General features: G+C 29.1%; 1 protein-coding gene, 1 long non-coding RNA gene and 1 pseudogene across 8 annotated transcripts; 2 read left to right on the top strand and 1 right to left on the bottom strand.

Annotated features, from left to right (window-relative positions):
- The first annotated feature begins 1977 nt into the window (after nucleotides 1–1977).
- Nucleotides 1978–2841, top strand: LOC126551407 (uncharacterized; annotated as a pseudogene).
- A 2119-nt stretch (nucleotides 2842–4960) lies between these two features.
- Nucleotides 4961–7312, top strand: LOC126551236 (uncharacterized). Of its 7 annotated transcripts, XM_050204095.1 has the most exons (8): nucleotides 4961–5295; nucleotides 5388–5591; nucleotides 5689–5768; nucleotides 5833–5898; nucleotides 5963–6028; nucleotides 6093–6158; nucleotides 6223–6309; nucleotides 6396–7304. In XM_050204095.1, exons 1-8 carry the CDS (start codon nucleotides 5228–5230, stop codon nucleotides 6680–6682), a joined length of 924 nt encoding a protein of 307 aa, XP_050060052.1. In that variant the 5' UTR covers nucleotides 4961–5227; the 3' UTR covers nucleotides 6683–7304. The 7 variants fall into 7 exon arrangements, with proteins under 7 accessions (XP_050060052.1, XP_050060055.1, XP_050060054.1 ...); XM_050204098.1 differs by lacking the exon at nucleotides 5963–6028 and having other exon boundaries at nucleotides 6396–7310; XM_050204097.1 differs by lacking the exon at nucleotides 6093–6158 and having other exon boundaries at nucleotides 6396–7309.
- A 1496-nt stretch (nucleotides 7313–8808) lies between these two features.
- On the bottom strand, nucleotides 8809–9898 carry LOC126551237 (uncharacterized). Its single transcript, XR_007605101.1, has 2 exons — nucleotides 9536–9898; nucleotides 8809–9428 (listed from the first exon to the last, which is right to left on the bottom strand). It is a non-coding gene; the product is annotated as an uncharacterized LOC126551237 (long non-coding RNA).
- Between the last annotated feature and the right edge of the window lie 8010 nt (nucleotides 9899–17908).

Raw genomic sequence — 17908 nt, 5'->3', positions numbered from 1 at the left:
ATTTATTATTAAAATAAATATATTAAGCCATGATTAAAATAAACTGATATTATTTTTGTCAGCCAACATAAGTGACAAGTGACAACAGTACAACACAAATAATGTAATAATATTTTTATTGGAAATTGAACCGCTGTTCGACATTGTCGTCGTCATTCGAGGAAAAATAATTAATACCCACTAAAAGTAGCTACGCAAAATCCAAATATACCAATAATAATAATTAATAACCACGTAATATAAAAATCAAAACAGTACGCCTATAAGTTATAACCGATGAAGTAATATACCGATACATAACATTTGTTGGTTACATATCGACCTGCATTTTATTTCAATAACATGATGTTTACGATGCAAGTGAAAATTATAGTTATTTATAACTTAAATAATTAAATGTTACTATTATTAAAGCGGTTTATTGCTTACAAGTTACAGCTGATAAAAATATTGAGTTTAATAATGTCATGTATTATAATTAATTGTGATTCCTACGATTCCGTATTTTCATGATTTGAATTTGAACTGCGTTAGTGGACAGTCCATAGTCAGTTATTATTCGCGTTAAGTAAAGTGTTTTGTTATACGATTGTTAAATTTTATTTAAACATTTTAAACTTTAAACAGTTTAAACATTATTATGGGCAAGCGTAATCCAGTTGAAGAGTTGTTTTTTAAATTTGATCATGATTCTAACAAATCCAAGTGTTTAATTGAAGGCTGCACTAGTTACCTTACTGGGAGGCATGCATCAAACCTCGAGAGACACATACAAAAAATTCATCCTGATGATTTTAAAAAGGTTATTGTTAAAAAAACAGGGATCAGAACAAAATAAAAAACAGAAGCTAAGACTTATCTTTATATGATATTAATATGACTATAAAAATTTACTCTTGTTAAAAATTAAAATCATTTACCCAATTATAACTAAACATAGATAGGTAAGTACCTATTTAATATGTTAATATTTATTTTTAAGCTGACAATTATTAGATTATTAGATTTAATGCTTTTGAGTTTGGACACTATATATATTATATACTCATTAGTATTTAGATGGATAATTTAATAAGAAATATACAATTATTAAATGTAAACACTTAAAAATAGTTTATACTAGAAAATATGAAAGTTGTTTTAAGTTTTAACTGATAAATGATAATTTTTATTTTTAATATAAAAAATTAATTAAGGTCCTCCATCAAGGAACACTTGATAATACAATAACAGTGTCTAAAAAAAAAATTACGATAGAAATGGACAAAAATACATTGATTAATGCATGTATTGAATTAATTTCTGAAAATGGACGACCATTATCTATTTTAGAAGACAGCGGATTTAAAAAAATTTTGAATCCTCTATTACAAGCAATTGAACCAGCTAGTTATTATAATGCTACTAATTGCTATATTATTATTATGATTAATTATTAATCAATTTAATATTAAATTATTTTTCTTTTAGGATTTTCTATTAATGGTCATAATATAAAAAATGAAATTGATCTGAAATACAATAATATGATCAGTAATATAAAAAAAGAATTGAAAAATAAACTTATTTGTTTAAAAATTGATGGTGTAACAAGACTGGACAGATGCATTTTAGGAATAAATTGCCAGTTTCTTAATGATGGAAAAATTAAAATCCTAACTTTAGGATTGATTCAGCTTTTGGACAAGCACACTGGCAGTTATTTAAAAGAAATGGTAATATATGACATTCATTTGCAAAAATATCTATTAGGTACTTATTAAATTAATTGTTTTAATTACAATTTTGTTTTTTTAATTTCTAGCTATTGAAAATTTTGGAACGATACAGTATAACACATGACCAAATATATACCATAACTTGTGACAATGCAAAAAATATGGTGAAAATGGTAGATTTATTTAATATAGTTGAACCTGATACATTAGAAGAAGTAGAAAATGACAATGATGAACTTCAGGAATTGAATGAAGGTAAATGTCAAATTTTGAGTATTTTGATAAATATAATATCTTATGTGACATTATTAATGTTTATTGAGATTTATACAATATTTTGTTTATTTTCAGAAGATAATAGTGAACTTCGGGCTAATGATTGTTTGGAGCTGGAAAATTTGATAACAGCTTCTGTTTTTGATCAATTTCCAATGACAACTTGTGTACGGTGTGCTGTTCATACATTTCAACTAAGTGTATATGATACTTTAAAAGAAAGATCTATAAGTGGTATTTTATCAAAAGCTAGAAAAGTAAGTAGTATAAAATGTTACTATAATGTTAAAATACTATTATCATAAAGAGTATACTATGAGTCTGTGACGATACAATATAGGCAGTAGGCACCTAATCAAATATTAATTATAATTAATAATTTATATTAATATAAATTTGCTAAAATAGCAAGACTTCTGAAATTGAAAATTTGAAAAGTATACATAGAATCTTATTAGAATTTTAATAAAACATAAGTTTAAATTATTATGGTCTTATATAACTGCATTGTAAAAATGTAAAATACTAAAATATGAACATTAAATAATTATTGTAATTGTACATTGTAGGCAGCAAAGTCTCTGAGGACCCAGACATATGCAGCATGGTTAAAAAAAGAAGGGTTAAAACAGGCAATATTAGATATTGAAACACGCTGGAACAGTACATACAACATGCTAAATATACTTTTAGAACTTAGAACATTCTGTAGTGTTAATGCCAAAAAGTTGTTGAATGATCATGATTGGGATTCAATACAAAATTTGGTAAGTATATGAATAGGTTCCAAAATCAAAATAAATGTTGATCTACATGTAGAATTTTTTCCTAAATTCTAAGTCTAAACTAAAGCATTTTACAATTTAATAAATTGAAAATATAAATAAAATAAACAAACAACAAAAATTGTATTAATGTTTCATAAAAGTGTTTTAATTGTAATTGGTTGTTACTTTATATTTTAATAATAAAGTTAATAGGTATTTTATAGTTTATAGGTTTATACTTTATATTATTTGGTTGAACATATTTTAATTTAAAATAAATAATAGGTTAAAGATTTGGAGCCAGCAAAAACAGCTACAGTTCAAATGCAGAAAAATGATTTGAATCCTGGTGACTGCTTTGGTATTTGGCTTAACACACAAATGAAATTGAAAAACTTAAAAACCTCATTGTCTAAAAAGTTCCTATCAAACATAGACAATCGTAAAGATAGTATTTTTCAGAATCCGGTGTTTGAATCTGGTATAGTAATATTTAATTAGCTTTATATTCTTACTTTTACAAAGCGTTTAATAATTAACATATTTTATTTTTTGTAGCATTGTATCTTGATCTTCGCTATCAGCATTTGATGTCTGAAGAATCTAAATCAAAAGCAGTAGTTAATTTAATCAAAACATGGGAGTCCTTAAACCGCATAAAAAATCGTTTCTCAACATCTACAGTTGAAACAAATGACGAAAGTGTTAACAATACATGTGAAGAAATAATAGCTGATGACACAGAAGATGAATTTCAGTTATATTTAGACTCTCTATCAAATTCACAAGAATTTCCAGAATCAAGTTCTTCCACAACAACCACAACTACTTCCATAAGAATAATTCTTAATACATTTGAGAATTCAACCAAACTGCCATATAGTGAAGATATTATTACTTTTTGGAAAAATAAAAAAAATGAAATGCCAGAGCTTCATCAGCTTTCAAAAGTACTTATGGCAGTACCAACCACCCAGGTAATATAACATTATTTTGTATAAACTATATTAGCTTTATACATTTGTTACTTGTTATAGGTGTCTGTAGAAAGATTGTTTTCGTCATTAAAGTTTATTTTGAATGATTTAAGGTCAAATTTTAGGGGCAGATTTACTGGAACAAATAATGATACTACGATCAAATTCAGTAATTTAATAAAATAGTAAAAAAAAAAATGTATATATTGATATATTATAAAAAATAAGGTTCTATAAAAACATAAGTTATGAAAAGTTGAATGTTATTTTCTTGAGTTGTTATAAATTTATAATCAATACCGACAATACCTATACAATTTTGATAAATATTGTAACATTTATATTGTATTGTTTAAATTAATAAATGTTATTTTTTTTACAATTGTATTTTAAATTTTAATAAATGTAATAAAATTAAAAAGACTCAAGTTAAAAATTACAATAGTTTAATGTCTTGCTGTAATTTCATTATTAGTAATCGTTATTGATTAGTAAATAATAGGCTTAAGTTGTTAATCAAGTATGAACCCAAATTAAAATGTGTTGTATTAAGAATGCTTTATAATTTATATATATAAAACAGTATATGAGCGGTTAACCAAAGTCCAAAACCTTTGTAGATAAAAACCGGTTTCAAAAACCTACACCAAATCCGAAGAATTTTATTTTGGTTTTTAAAACCGTTGAGCAAAACCGTTTGTTTAAAAAACCGGGATTAAAAACCTAAGACCAAAACCTCCAAAATGTTTTTGGTTTCCGTCCCTGGTTATAGACTTTATCAGTAATGTTTATCCTACTCCGGACTGGTGGGGTAACCGCCACCCATAACGACAGTAAGCGCTTCTCGTGTTAATTTGTTATCCCAATAATATTAGGTTTTTATGCGTTGCGTCGGGTCTTTCTTGCCGTCGGTGGCTTTTTATTTTTACTTACGCCGTTCGTTATTTTTGTTGTACACGGACATTTTTAGTGGCGTGAGTTTTGTTATAGTGCGAAAATATTTCGACCAATTATATTATATTAATTTTCTGCACACGGGTGCAGCAACGTTTTATCGTATTCCAGCACGGGCTGTTATATGATACGAACATTTGTTTTAATATAAATTATAATATATCTTCCCTCCGCGGCTCCGCTCACGAGTTGGTCGATGGCGAACGACGGTGTTCGGAGATCCATGGTGAAGACGGTCGACGCGAAACGGTTACAATCAGCGGTCCGGTCACGGCTTAGATCATATACTATGGATGTAGTTATGCGTATACCGAATTGTGTCCAACATCATCCCCACCACCTTCAAAATTTCACGGTACACGAAAGAAATGCGCATGCCCAGAAATCTAAGCGAATGATACTGTTATACTGATAAAGTGATAAGCGATAACGTTGAAATTTTTGATTTTTTGAATTTTGTTGACTTTATATTTTGCTAATTTAACTAATTTGGCATCAAAATTTTAAATCAAATTGTTAATCTTTTTTCATCAACATGGGCAGAGTATGCTGTTTTTATTGTCAATCGACGCCATCCAAAATTGCTGGCTTAACACTGCACACGTAAGTTATAAATTTATAACTATTGTTGAATTTTAGAATGAATACTTGGCTGGTAATAGGTATTATTTTATAAATTATAATGACATTTACAGGTTACCTACTGATAAATATTTGCGCAATGCTTGGCTAAAAGCTTGTGGCTATAGTGAAAATGATTATTCTCCAGATAGGAGAATATGTTCTCTTCACTTTGAAGAACATTGTTATAAGGCCACTGCAAGGAAGTTATTAAAACCTGGCTCAGTTCCTACAAAATTTTATAGGATTTCACAATACTTATATGTAAACAAGCCTAAGTAAGATTTTATGGTTTTCTTTTTAAATTCATTCTTGATCCACATACCTTTCTTTTAATGTGTTTTTATTTTTAATAACTTTATTTTCTTGAAATAGAATGCAAATGATTGAACCTAATGACAGTGAATATGTACCGTCTTGTTCACACAATGACCCAAGTCAAAATATTGATCAAAGTAAGAATAATTATTAACTGATTATATTTTATTTTAATTGAAACCGTTTTATACTTTATTTTAGTACTTGAAATAACTGACAGTGAACCATCTTGTTCACATAATGACACAAGTCAAAATATTGATCAAAGTAAGAATAATTATTAACTGATTATATTTTATTTTAATTGAAACCGTTTTATACTTTATTTTAGTACTTGGAATAACTGACAGTGAACCATCTTGTTCACGTAATGACACAAGTCAAAATATTGATCAAAGTAAGAATAATTATTAACTGATTATATTTTGTTTTAATTGAAACCGTTTTATACTTTATTTTAGTACTTGAAATAACTGACAGTGAACCATCTTGTTCACATAATGACACAAGTCAAAATATTGATCAAAGTAAGAATAATTATTAACTGATTATATTTTATTTTAATTGAAACCGTTTTATACTTTATTTTAGTACTTGAAATAACTGAAAGAGTTCCTGAATTAAATACTAAGCGAAAAATATCACTAACAAATTCTACACCATCTGAGTGCATTATTGGTATATTAATAAATATTAATGTATATTATTATAAATAGTAATTTATTAGTGTTATTTATACGTCATCATGAATAATTTAATTTCAGAAACTCCAAAACGAAGGAGAAATCGTTATGTTGGTGATGTAACTACTCCAGATTTAAGTACTCCTAAACGAGCAAAAGAGAATTTTAAAGTGGCAAAATTAAAAATTATTAAACAGAGAAGACAAATTAAAACATTAACTCAAAAAGTTAATAGGCTACAAAATAAACTGTCATCATTGAAAACTTTGTTTGCATACATGAAGAAACAGAATTTATTGAGTGAAGTAGCCCATGACAATATTCTGGTAAAGTATAAACTATATAAAACTAACTTAATAAATCATTAGAATCAATAAATTAACATTAACTCTTGAAATATATTATTTGTCCAGCTTATATTAATAATTTTTTTGTTTTTGTGAATTTCAATCATCTTGATTTAATGGACAAATAAAATCAAAATCAAGTTACAAATCTAGTATGAACAGTATTTATGGTAATGTATAAACTATATAAATCATTAGAATCAATAAATTAACATTGACTCTTGAAATTATATTATTTGTGCAGCTAATATTAATAATTTTTTTGTTTTTGTGAATTTCAATCATCTTGATTTAATGGACAAATAAAATCAAAATCAAGTTACAAATCTAGTATGAACAGTATTTATGGTAATGTATAAACTATATAAATCATTAGAATCAATAAATTAACATTGACTCTTGAAATTATATTATTTGTGCAGCTAATATTAATAATTTTTTTGTTTTTGTGAATTTCAATCATCTTGATTTAATGGACAAATAAAATCAAAATCAAGTTACAAATATAGTATGTACAATACATTTTGGTTATATATGAACTATATAAAACTAACTTTATAAATCATTAGAATCAATAAATTAACATTAACTCTTGAAATATATTATTTGTCCAGCTTATATTAATACATTTTTTTGTTTTTGTGAATTTCAATCATCTTGATTTAATGGACAAATAAAATCAAAATCAAGTTACAAATCTAGTATGAACAGTATTTATGGTAATGTATAAACTATATAAATCATTAGAATCAATAAATTAACATTGACTCTTGAAATTATATTATTTGTGCAGCTAATATTAATAATTTTTTTTGTTTTTGTGAATTTCAATCATCTTGATTTAATGGACAATAAAATCAAAATCAAGTTGTAAATCTAGCATGAACAATTCAACAATAAATAGTTAATAAATAACAAGATATGTAAATAAAAATTGTGATTTTCTAATAAAATTGTGTTTTTTGTAAATTCATTAATTTGTTATTATTATTATTTCAATATCTTTACATCAATTACACTTTAAGTAGTTAGTATTATTATTTTTTTTTTTTAGAACACTACTTCTGAGCCTATTAAAGATATTTTAAATAGAGCATTAAAATCCCGCAACAGTAAATATTCACCATCTATTCGAAGTTTTGCCCTGACATTACAATTTTACTCTTCAAAAGCATATATGTTTGTCAGGAAAACATTTAAAAATTTATTACCTCACCCAACAACTTTAAAAACTTGGTATTCAGTAGTTGATGGTGACCCTGGATTTACAAAAGAAGCTTTTGAAGCTATTCAAGTACGGGTTAAACAATCTTCTCAAACAGTAATATGCAACATTTGTATTGACGAAATGTCAATAAGAAAGCAAATATCTTATTTGAATGGTAGATTTTATGGACGGGTGGACTTGGGTACTAATGCTGGGGAAGACAATGATGATTTTGATAATGCACAAGAAGCAACAAATGCTTTAGTTTTTCTTGCAGTTTGTGTTAACGGTCATTGGAAAGTACCTCTTGGCTATTTTTTGATACATAGCTTATGTGGGAGTGAAAGAGCCAATCTTCTGACTAAGTGTTTTGAGCTTTTGCAAGAAACTGGTGTAATCTGTCATTCTATAACATTTGATGGCGCTCCCAGCAATTTATCTATGTGCACTTCATTGGGATCAAATTTTGATTACTATTCTGAAAATTTTAAGCCATGGTTTAATAATCCATCCACTCCATCACAGTTTAATCCAATTTATGTATTTTGGGATGCATCTCATATGCTAAAACTAGTAAGAAATACTTTAGGCGATAAACAAGAAATAGAAAATGGTAGGGGTGAAATAATAAAATGGAATCACATAGTAAAATTGCAAGAGTTACAGGAATCTAAAGGTCTGCATGCAGCCAATAAATTAAAAAAACCGCATATACGCTATTTTGAAAATAAAATGAATGTTCGCCTAGCAGCACAAACACTTAGTCAAAGTGTAAGTAGTAGTTTGTTGTTTTGTGAAGAATTAAAATTATTATCAGGAGTTAAGCCAACAGCAGAATTTTGTGAAATCATAAATAATGTATTTGATTTATTAAATTGTCGTAACAAATTAGGAAAAGGAAACTACTACTGTCCATTGAATGAAACAAATAAACAATACATAACAGAGTTTATAATTTATTTTAAAGAATACATTGAAAACCTTAAATATGTCAACAACACCACCAACTCAGACAATGAGTATTTATTGAAAAGTCAGCGTAAAACTGGATTTTTAGGACTAATTATATGTTTAACAAATCTTTTAAAATTATATGAAATTCTAAAACCTCATATTTTATACTTACTTTCATATAAACTTAGTCAGGATCACTTGGAAGTGTTTTTCAGTGCGATGAGAAGCCGTGGTGGATTTAACAACAATCCAAATGCTATTCAATTTCGATCGGCATATAAAAGGCTACTTGTACGTCACGAAATAAATGGTTCAGCATTTGGAAACTGCACTCTTTTGGACAGCTCTACCATTCTTTATGTGAGTGCAAATAAGAGGAATGATGCTGATGCGATTTTTAACTTCGACAATAATGATGAATCCCAATATTTTGATGAGTTTGATCATGATTATGAGTACCAAAGACCTGCTTTAGAAGATTTTGTAGTAGATGTTGTTAAATATACCAGTGGATTTATTGTTCGTAAAATCAAAAGGCAAAAGAATATTTGTATAATCTGTGAATCTCAATTAGTTGATGAAAACAATGAATCTGTATCATTACTGCTAAAAATTAAAAATAAAGGCAGATTAATTAACACATCTGCAGATGTACAAAAAATATGTTTAGCTACAGAACATGTTATTAGAATGAATAATCATCTACTGCTTACCAAAAAAAATATAAGTCAATATTTATGTATAAAATCCATGAATGAAGTTTGTTTTGAAACATCAATCTTCAATAGTGACATAATGAAAAATCATATAATGGATCAAGACGTTTTCAATAGTCATAGATCACAATTAATACACTTAATAATCCGCCATTATGTCACTATCAGACTGCATCATTATGCTAAAATGCATACTTTATCAATCACCAAAAAAAATATTCGAAGGAACATGACAAAGTTAATATTATTTAAAAATCAGTAAGCAAAAAATTTATACATTTGATGTTGACATGTTGTACCTACCTATTGTATTCTTAGAATTTTTATTTTTATATAATTTAGAAATGTTCAAATGTGATTACCTACCTATTATTATTTATTTATTAGAATTTGGAATAACTTTTGTTGAATTTAATTATTGTTTACTATTGTAAAATGTGAAGTATTGTTAATTTTTATTTTTCACTGTTATTTATTAATTATTATGCGTGAATATTAAAAATTATTATTAAAATTTAAAACAATAAAAATTAAAAATTATGAACGTGTTATTACTTATCAGTTGTCATTGTTGAATGTTGATACCGATTTCTGGCTTTCGGGCATGCGCATTAGTGTCATGTACCGTGAAATTCTGAAAATGGTGGGGATGATGTTGGACACAATTCGGTGCTAGAGCAATTATACGCATGACTACATCCATAGTATATGATCTAAGGGTCACGGTAACGCGTTATCATATTATTGATACGCGACTTTTATTATTATTAATTTGTATATTATCAATTGCTATCTTAATCGATGTTATTATCATTATATATATATATTGTTTTTTAAATGTTTATTACGTATTATTATTATAAAACCTTTACTTTGTATAGTAGGTAGGCGCCTACATCTCTCTATGTATATTTTATAATTATTACCATTATTTATAATTTGCGTATATATTATATTATTATATTATTTAATTCCTGTTTATGTTATGTGATGTTATATTATAATACAATCCACGGAATAATATTATTTATCCAAAATTGTTGATTTATTATTATTAGTGTTAGCAACATATTGGTTTATATACTATTAAGATAAATTAAAACACGATACAACAACACTACAACATGAAACAAATATTAAAAATTAAAAATCAATTAACAGTTGATCGAATTTTGATTTTTATTAGGCATAAAATTCTGTTAGCTATTTTTTTCCTGAAACCATTGTACTTTTTTCAACCATTAAAGAACAATGGTACAATCAGAATTTATCGGTTGGACTTAGATAGTTTCAAAGTATAACTTATATCCTTTAGAAGTTTGGTATTTTGCATATTTTATTTATAACTAAGGTTCGGGACTTTTTGCACTAATAGTCATCGAAATATGCAGTAAAAATTGTCAAAATTTGCTTAAATATATGCAGCTAAATTTTTGTATTATTTTTGAAAAAAGGGTAAAACATAATGCTTAGGTATAATTTTAGAAATAAAAAACTCAAAAATAAAAAAATATGTACATAAACGACAGTGTACAGATTATAAATAAATTGGTGGATCAAAATTTAATATTATTTTTAATTAATGTGGATATTTTTAATTATGTGAATAATAATTTATTATTATTATTCACATAATATAATAATAGTTGTATTAAATATATAATAATAAAATAATATTTAAATAACAAAATCCAATTTTCTTTTGGTCTTTGAAAATCTTTCTATAACTTTTGATGTGTCAATAGTTATGTTTCTATGAATGTTCATCAAAGCCAAACCTGTCAGTCTTTTCTGAGACATTTGGCTTCTCAGCCATGTTTTTAACCTGATGTAACATTAAGCATATTTCAGAAAGCAATAAGCAAACAGCCAAAAGCCAAAGGAGTTATGATTTATGCAAAGGAAAAAAGGTGGACAAATTTATAAAAATAATCACATAATTAAATAAATTAATCCATTAAATATCTAAATCAGACTATCTGAGTAAAGCAATACTGAATAACGGAAATTAAATAAATATGATAGCGTTTTTAATTAGTTAAGTTATGTCATAAATAATAACTAGTTGTAAAAAAAATCAAAACTGATTTTGTTCAACATGGGGAAGTAAAGACTAAAAATTAAAATATAAATTAATGCAAATTATTTCATAAGGCAGTTTTTTTAGTTAATTAGATTTATTTCCTAGTAAGCTAAAAATTAATTTCATAAAAAAGCATGAAGACTTAAGTTTAACTTTTTTTTTTTCTTAGTTTGTGTCTTAATCACAAAATAGTATTTGATGATTAAATTATAATATGATAATAGTAACCTTTACATCAATTAATATTATTTGAGGCTAAAAATAAAAAATAACTTAATTTCTAAAAAAAAAATACCTATATAATATATTATATATATATATATATAGGATTATAATATTATAATATTATGTAATAATATACTATATCTATATATTTTGTGCTCTTTAGAGTGCATAAATGCATGCATATTTAGTATATTTTAAACCACATAAGTTCTAAGCCCTGCTTTTTACCAAAATTATTTTCTTCTAACTTAAAAAAAAGCAAAATATACATGCATACCTCCTTAAAGTAGAGAAGCTGCGTTCTGTTGATGCGATACTTACTGGTAATGTTGCTAATACTACTAAAACCTGTCTAATTGTAGGAAACATGACTGGATGACATTCATCAATAGATTCCAATACATCTTCTGGTATTTTAAGACCTTAAAATAATTTTAAATAAAAAATATGTGATTTTTACCAATCAATACGCAAAATGTATTTAATAAATTGAGTATTTAACTTCATTTTTACTGGAAATCCAATTTGATTTCCATAATTCAACTTCTCCTTTTAAAATGTAATATTTATATCCAAAAATATAATATGTTCAATTACTATATCAATCATTTTTTTGACATCGAGTGAAGACTTGTTGATTATGTTAGCTGTAATAAATTCAATCAACTGAAAAATATCTGTTGTTTTTTTATTTAGGAATCTTGATCTCAAGTCTTCTAAAATATTGTCAATTAGGGGAATGCTCACAACTCTCCGGTAATATTCCTCTGGTGTATTTGCAGGAGTATTGGCCCTTTTATTTTGAATTTTTGTTAATCTTGGTAACTTGACTTCAATGTCTAAGTCAATCATTTTAGTTTTAGCTTCAAGAAATATTTCACTAAAATATTCTTCAGCATTTAATCTTTTATCTTCTAAATTTTGTACTATACTGGTAATACAGCTGGAAGCAGCACTTACATCTAAATTAACTCCTTGTAACATTTTACTGGCTGGTAGTGTGATACTGAGAATATTTGATAATATATACAATGGTATAATAAATTCACAATTGCACAAACTCAGGAGTAATGAGTAAGCTTTAGATGATGAAACAAGATCTGTCCATTGAGATATATGTGTTAGACTTTCTATAATTTCTGACATGTTGGTTTCAAAGTCTATTATACTAGTGTGACGTTCTACCTAACGTGTAACACACAAACTGGTTAATGATGTCTTAGAACTTTTGGAACTCTTAAGGTTATTTTCAAGATGAAATTCCTTTTGGAAGATAAATGAAAAAATGAAATGGTTTCTTGAAGAATTCCCATAGTATTTCTAACGATTTGGACTTTCGAAGATTTAGAAATTGATAAATTTAGAGCAGTGGTTCCCAACCTGGGGGTAATTACCCCCTAAGGGGTAAAAACAGAATTTTTTGAGGGGTAAAAGTTAAACTATTTATTTTTATTTTAAGTACTCTTGTTAGGTTTACTCATGTGTACTATGACTGTAAATTAAATTATAATAATATAATATTGTAGTTAATAGTTTTGGGAAATACCTTATCTTATGTCCTAATGACACTGATAATTTTATTACCTTCAAATAATACTTAGAATATTACATTATATTGAATTTCTTGGAATTATTTTCGTTGTACAATTGTCTACACATTTTATATCCTATTATTATAAAATGATATCGATATTCAATTTAATGGTTTTAATCTTTAAACCATCAGTTAGTCGTTCACCATTTGTTTATTTGTGTACTTGTCTGTGCTTTCCACTGAATATCGATCAGTATAGTTGATTTTCTGATTATTTTGATGTGAAGTAAAAGTTGGTGAGTAAAATGATTTTATATTTTTTTATGTTGGATTTTGATAATTTTCCTTTAAATCAGGAACCATGTCACAGGGGAAAAACGATCATACAAAGAAGCTTTTCTACAATGGGGTTTTACTAAGTTTGTTGATAAAAGTTGTAATGAACCGTGATTATTGTATTTGTAGTTCATTAACATAAATATATATTTTTTACATAATATCATATATTACGAGTTATTTAATTATAATTGAATCCGTTACAATTTGAATTGATATAATATAAATTAATTAATTATAATTAGTATAGTTGAATGTAAAATAAAGTACTATGCCTTTGTAATATAATTGAATATAATATAAACATTATGATCTTATAATACATTTGAACATAAAACGTTACAATTTTGTTATACAATGGAATACAATATTAACAGTTATTCGATTATCAGTTTATCGCGGAGTATTGATATGTAAAACTCACATGATAATCGCGTCTAGGAACGATGAATGCAGATAGCTTGATAATGATAATAGATTCAGTTGGCTGCACTGATTCCGATAGCAGTTTGTTTATGACGGCGGCGGCGTACGGGATCAGCTGCGGTACTTTTCGTCGGCGGCGTGTGGTTGAAGGCGGGAGGGTGTACGGAGTCAGCTGCGGCACTTCCGTCGGGCGTCGGTGTGGTTGAAGGCGGGCGGAGGTACACGGAGCGGGCTAGTCGGCCAGTACAGACCTATCTCTACCCACGACTGTTACGGGCGGGTCTCCTTCTCGCCGGCGGCACTTCACGTCGGCGTCGGCGTGCTAGTACAGCTCAAACAGTTGGACAGTATAGTGTTACCTATACCCACAGCTGTTGAACTGTACCGCGGAATGTATTTTTCGGTGACGGCAGTTCCCCTTTTCTGCGTGTTTATGCCTTGACGACCGTAGTAACATGGCTGATTTCGACAACCGTATATATTGCAATTCACTATCTGGGTTGTTGAATGGTTCGGATATATTTATGTTGTACTGATGTTATAGGCGATTAATCAATTACTCGTATACATAAATATATTTTAATGTTAATTAACTGAAAAATCGACGGGGAAACGATCGGATGTTGAAACTGGTTATCTCGCGTGCGCTATCTATTATCGCCTTTTAGCGTAATTAGGGTAAACTGTGCGATATCCGTGGCGGTGCGTAGCGATACATACATGCGCTATATGCGTGTTCGTTACATAGTCCCTTTTTTTATTTAGATTAATTTGTGAAAAAATAAAATAACGATCCAGATATATATATAAAAAAAAAATTATTTTGACGCAAATTTTGATGAATGAAAACTATTTGTAAAAAAAAAAATGATGCTGGTGGCGTTTGACATGACTTTTTTAGTCCTTCTTAGATGACCCGTGTCTTAAATTTCTGAATCTCAAACGTTTCAACTGCCTTTTGCTTGGCACCGTTGATGTCGATGTGCTGGGTTTAACGGTTACTGGAATGGGTATCTCTTGTGTGTTGTTACGTTGTTTTTCTTCTTCTGCCTTTGTTCTGCGTTCTTGAATAATCATTGGGAGATGTTGAGGTGGTAGTCTTCTCAGTATCTCTTCTGCTGCTGCTACTACTTCTTCTTCGTTTGTGACTATTTCTTCTTCTGCGAGTTGATTGGTCTCCCCTTCTTTATTGACCATCACGACCTGATTTTTTAAAATTATGTCTGGTATGGTTTTATATTTGGTTACCGAAGCTTCCTGCTGGCGTTGGTACCGTGCTTGGGCTTTGGCATATTCTCGTTGATTGGGATAATGTATGTGTGTTAAGCTTATGTCGTTGATTTGATTGGGTGGTAGTTCTGTTTCTTCGTCGCTACTTAAATGATACTCTCCGAATAGTGTGACCATAAGACGACGAAGCCTGTGTTTATGACGTTGTAATTTGTCCATGTTGGATACTGTTCTGGGATTCTGCGGAAGATTAAATGGTGGATTTGATACTATTCTATATTTACATTTACACATTTCCGGCCACCGAACACGTAACTACAACTACTACATGGACAACATTACACATAACATTCATTTGGGATTACATTAAGTACTGACCTTTTCCCGGATCTGGGGGAATAAAGGGTTTGATATTTGCCATATTGTGTGTTGATGATTTTCCATCATTTCCAGTAATGACAACGGTGTTGTTACTTCGTACTTCTTTGACGACGTAGGGACCATGATATAATAAAAACATTTTTTTTATTTCTCTTTCTGATGCGGATGAAAGCTTGTGTAATTTTATTAATACCTGTTGTCCTTCCTTGTATTGAATAAATGTCTTATTCCTGTTATGGTATTCGCATCTTTGGTTGGCAGTCTTCTTCAGTTTCCTATGAGCCATTTCTAGCATTACTGTCTGTTCTTGAGGCTTGGGTGCTTCTGGGAAGTTGATCAAACTGTTCAGCGTTAGTGTGATTTTGTTTCCGTCCACTAACTCTTGTGGAGTAAAACCAGTAGAACTATGTGTAGTATTATTCATCCAGTATTCTATCTTCGGTAGATACTGCACCCAATTAGTATGGTTCCTATGACAGTAAGTACGTAATATCCGACCAATTTCGCGGTTAGCTCTCTCAACCGGATTACCTTCAGGATGGTATGTGGTTGTAACTGACGCTTTAATTCCCAGCTGTTTTAACTGTTCTCTCCACTTAGTGCTGTGAAACTGTGTCCCGTTATCGGTCAGTATTCTTTTAATAGGACCGTATTTAGGTAAATAATGCTTCTTTATTCTGTTTAGAATTATATCTGCGGTAGCCTTCCGTATATCGTATAATTGTAGGTGTTTGGTGAATATATCCAATAATACTAGAATGTATTGAGACCCTAGTCTCCCTTTGGGAAGTGGTCCTATCAGATCCAAGGATAAAACTTCTCGTGGTCCTTCCGGTACCTGTGCTATAAACGGTCCCCTGGAATTATGCGTAGGTACTTTGCTCTTCTGACATAGTTCACAACTCTTGGTAATACTTTTCACTTCTTTGTACATGTGATGTAGTTGGTAATTTTGTCTGAGAAGGTTGTATGTTTTTGATGCACCAAAATGTCCATACAATTCGTGTGTCTCTGATATAAGGACTTTTGCTATCACTGCTGGTATCATTACCCGGTGTTTTCTGAATTTGTCTACATAAAATAGTAAAATTTGATATACGCAGTAATCCTTACTTTGCTTCCGAGCGATTCTCTCCTTAATTGATTGGATGTGTTTGTCCTGGTTTTGCAGTTCGTGAAGGTTGGAAAATTTTTTGTGTTAACGACTTGCTGTATTGTTCCCATACGATTCTATGGATACATATATCTGTGTGAGCATTGCATTCCGTATTCCCTGGTTCTTGAGGATATCTTGTTAGGGTATCTGCTCCGATATTATCCTTTCCTGCTATGTGTGTTATCTGTAAGTTATATTCCTGTAGCTTGATGGACCATCTCATTAATCTGTCATTTAATAATTGGCAGCTGTTCAGAAACGTCAGTACCTTATGGTCTGTTAGTATGTGTATTGGGTATCCTAAAATGTAATTGCGATATTTTTGACATCCAAATACAATAGCGAGAAGCTCCAATTCCGTAGTATAATATTGACGCTCTGGTGGTTTTAATGTTCTGCTTATGAATCCCAACGTTCGATGTTGTCCCTGTTCATTGATTTGATATAGTTCAGCACCGATATGTGTCCGTGACGCGTCCGTGGACAAGTAGAAGTCTTGTTTGTAATCGGGATATTCCACGATGATGTCTTCTAAAAAGTGTTTTTTTATTTGTTCAAATGCTTCCTGTTGTTCTTTTTTCCAGATCCATTCACTTCCCTTTCTGGTGAGTCTGCTCAGTACTTCAGTATATTTCGACAAGTCCCTGATGTATCGCCTGTAAAAATTGATAAATCCCAAGAACGACTGAACTTGTTTTTTGTTTTGTGGTGGTTGGAAATTTTGTATAGTGCGAACCTTCTCTGGATCCATGGTGATTCCTTTCTCCGATATAACGAGTCCTAAGAAGATTATGCTATTTCGTAAAAAATGAGATTTTCCTAGGTTGATTTTTACATTAAACTGGTTGAAACGTTGAAAGATAGTTTTCAGTCATTGTATGTGTTCCCTGAAGGTGGTAGATGCTACGTGTATGTCATCAACATATACTGCGGTGAATTGAAGTACTTCTGGTCCAAGCACTTTATCCATCATTTTTTGGAACTCGGCAACCGAATTGA

This window comes from Aphis gossypii, chromosome 3 (assembly GCF_020184175.1).
Source record: "Aphis gossypii isolate Hap1 chromosome 3, ASM2018417v2, whole genome shotgun sequence".
In the NCBI taxonomy this organism is placed as follows: Eukaryota; Metazoa; Arthropoda; class Insecta; order Hemiptera; family Aphididae; genus Aphis; species Aphis gossypii.
The sequence above is the reverse complement of the archived record's forward strand: the minus strand, read 5'-3'. Positions and strand labels throughout refer to the sequence as shown.

Bases quoted from the DNA above. Each gene is read 5' to 3' on its own strand.
- LOC126551236 (XM_050204095.1), top strand. From the start codon at position 5,228: ATGGGCAGAGTATGCTGTTTTTATTGTCAATCGACGCCATCCAAAATT. The intron at 5,296-5,387 runs GTAAGTTATAAA...TGACATTTACAG, and splicing joins GCTGGCTTAACACTGCACAC to GTTACCTACTGATAAATATT. The intron at 6,159-6,222 runs GTAAGAATAATT...ACTTTATTTTAG, and splicing joins AAGTCAAAATATTGATCAAA to TACTTGAAATAACTGAAAGA.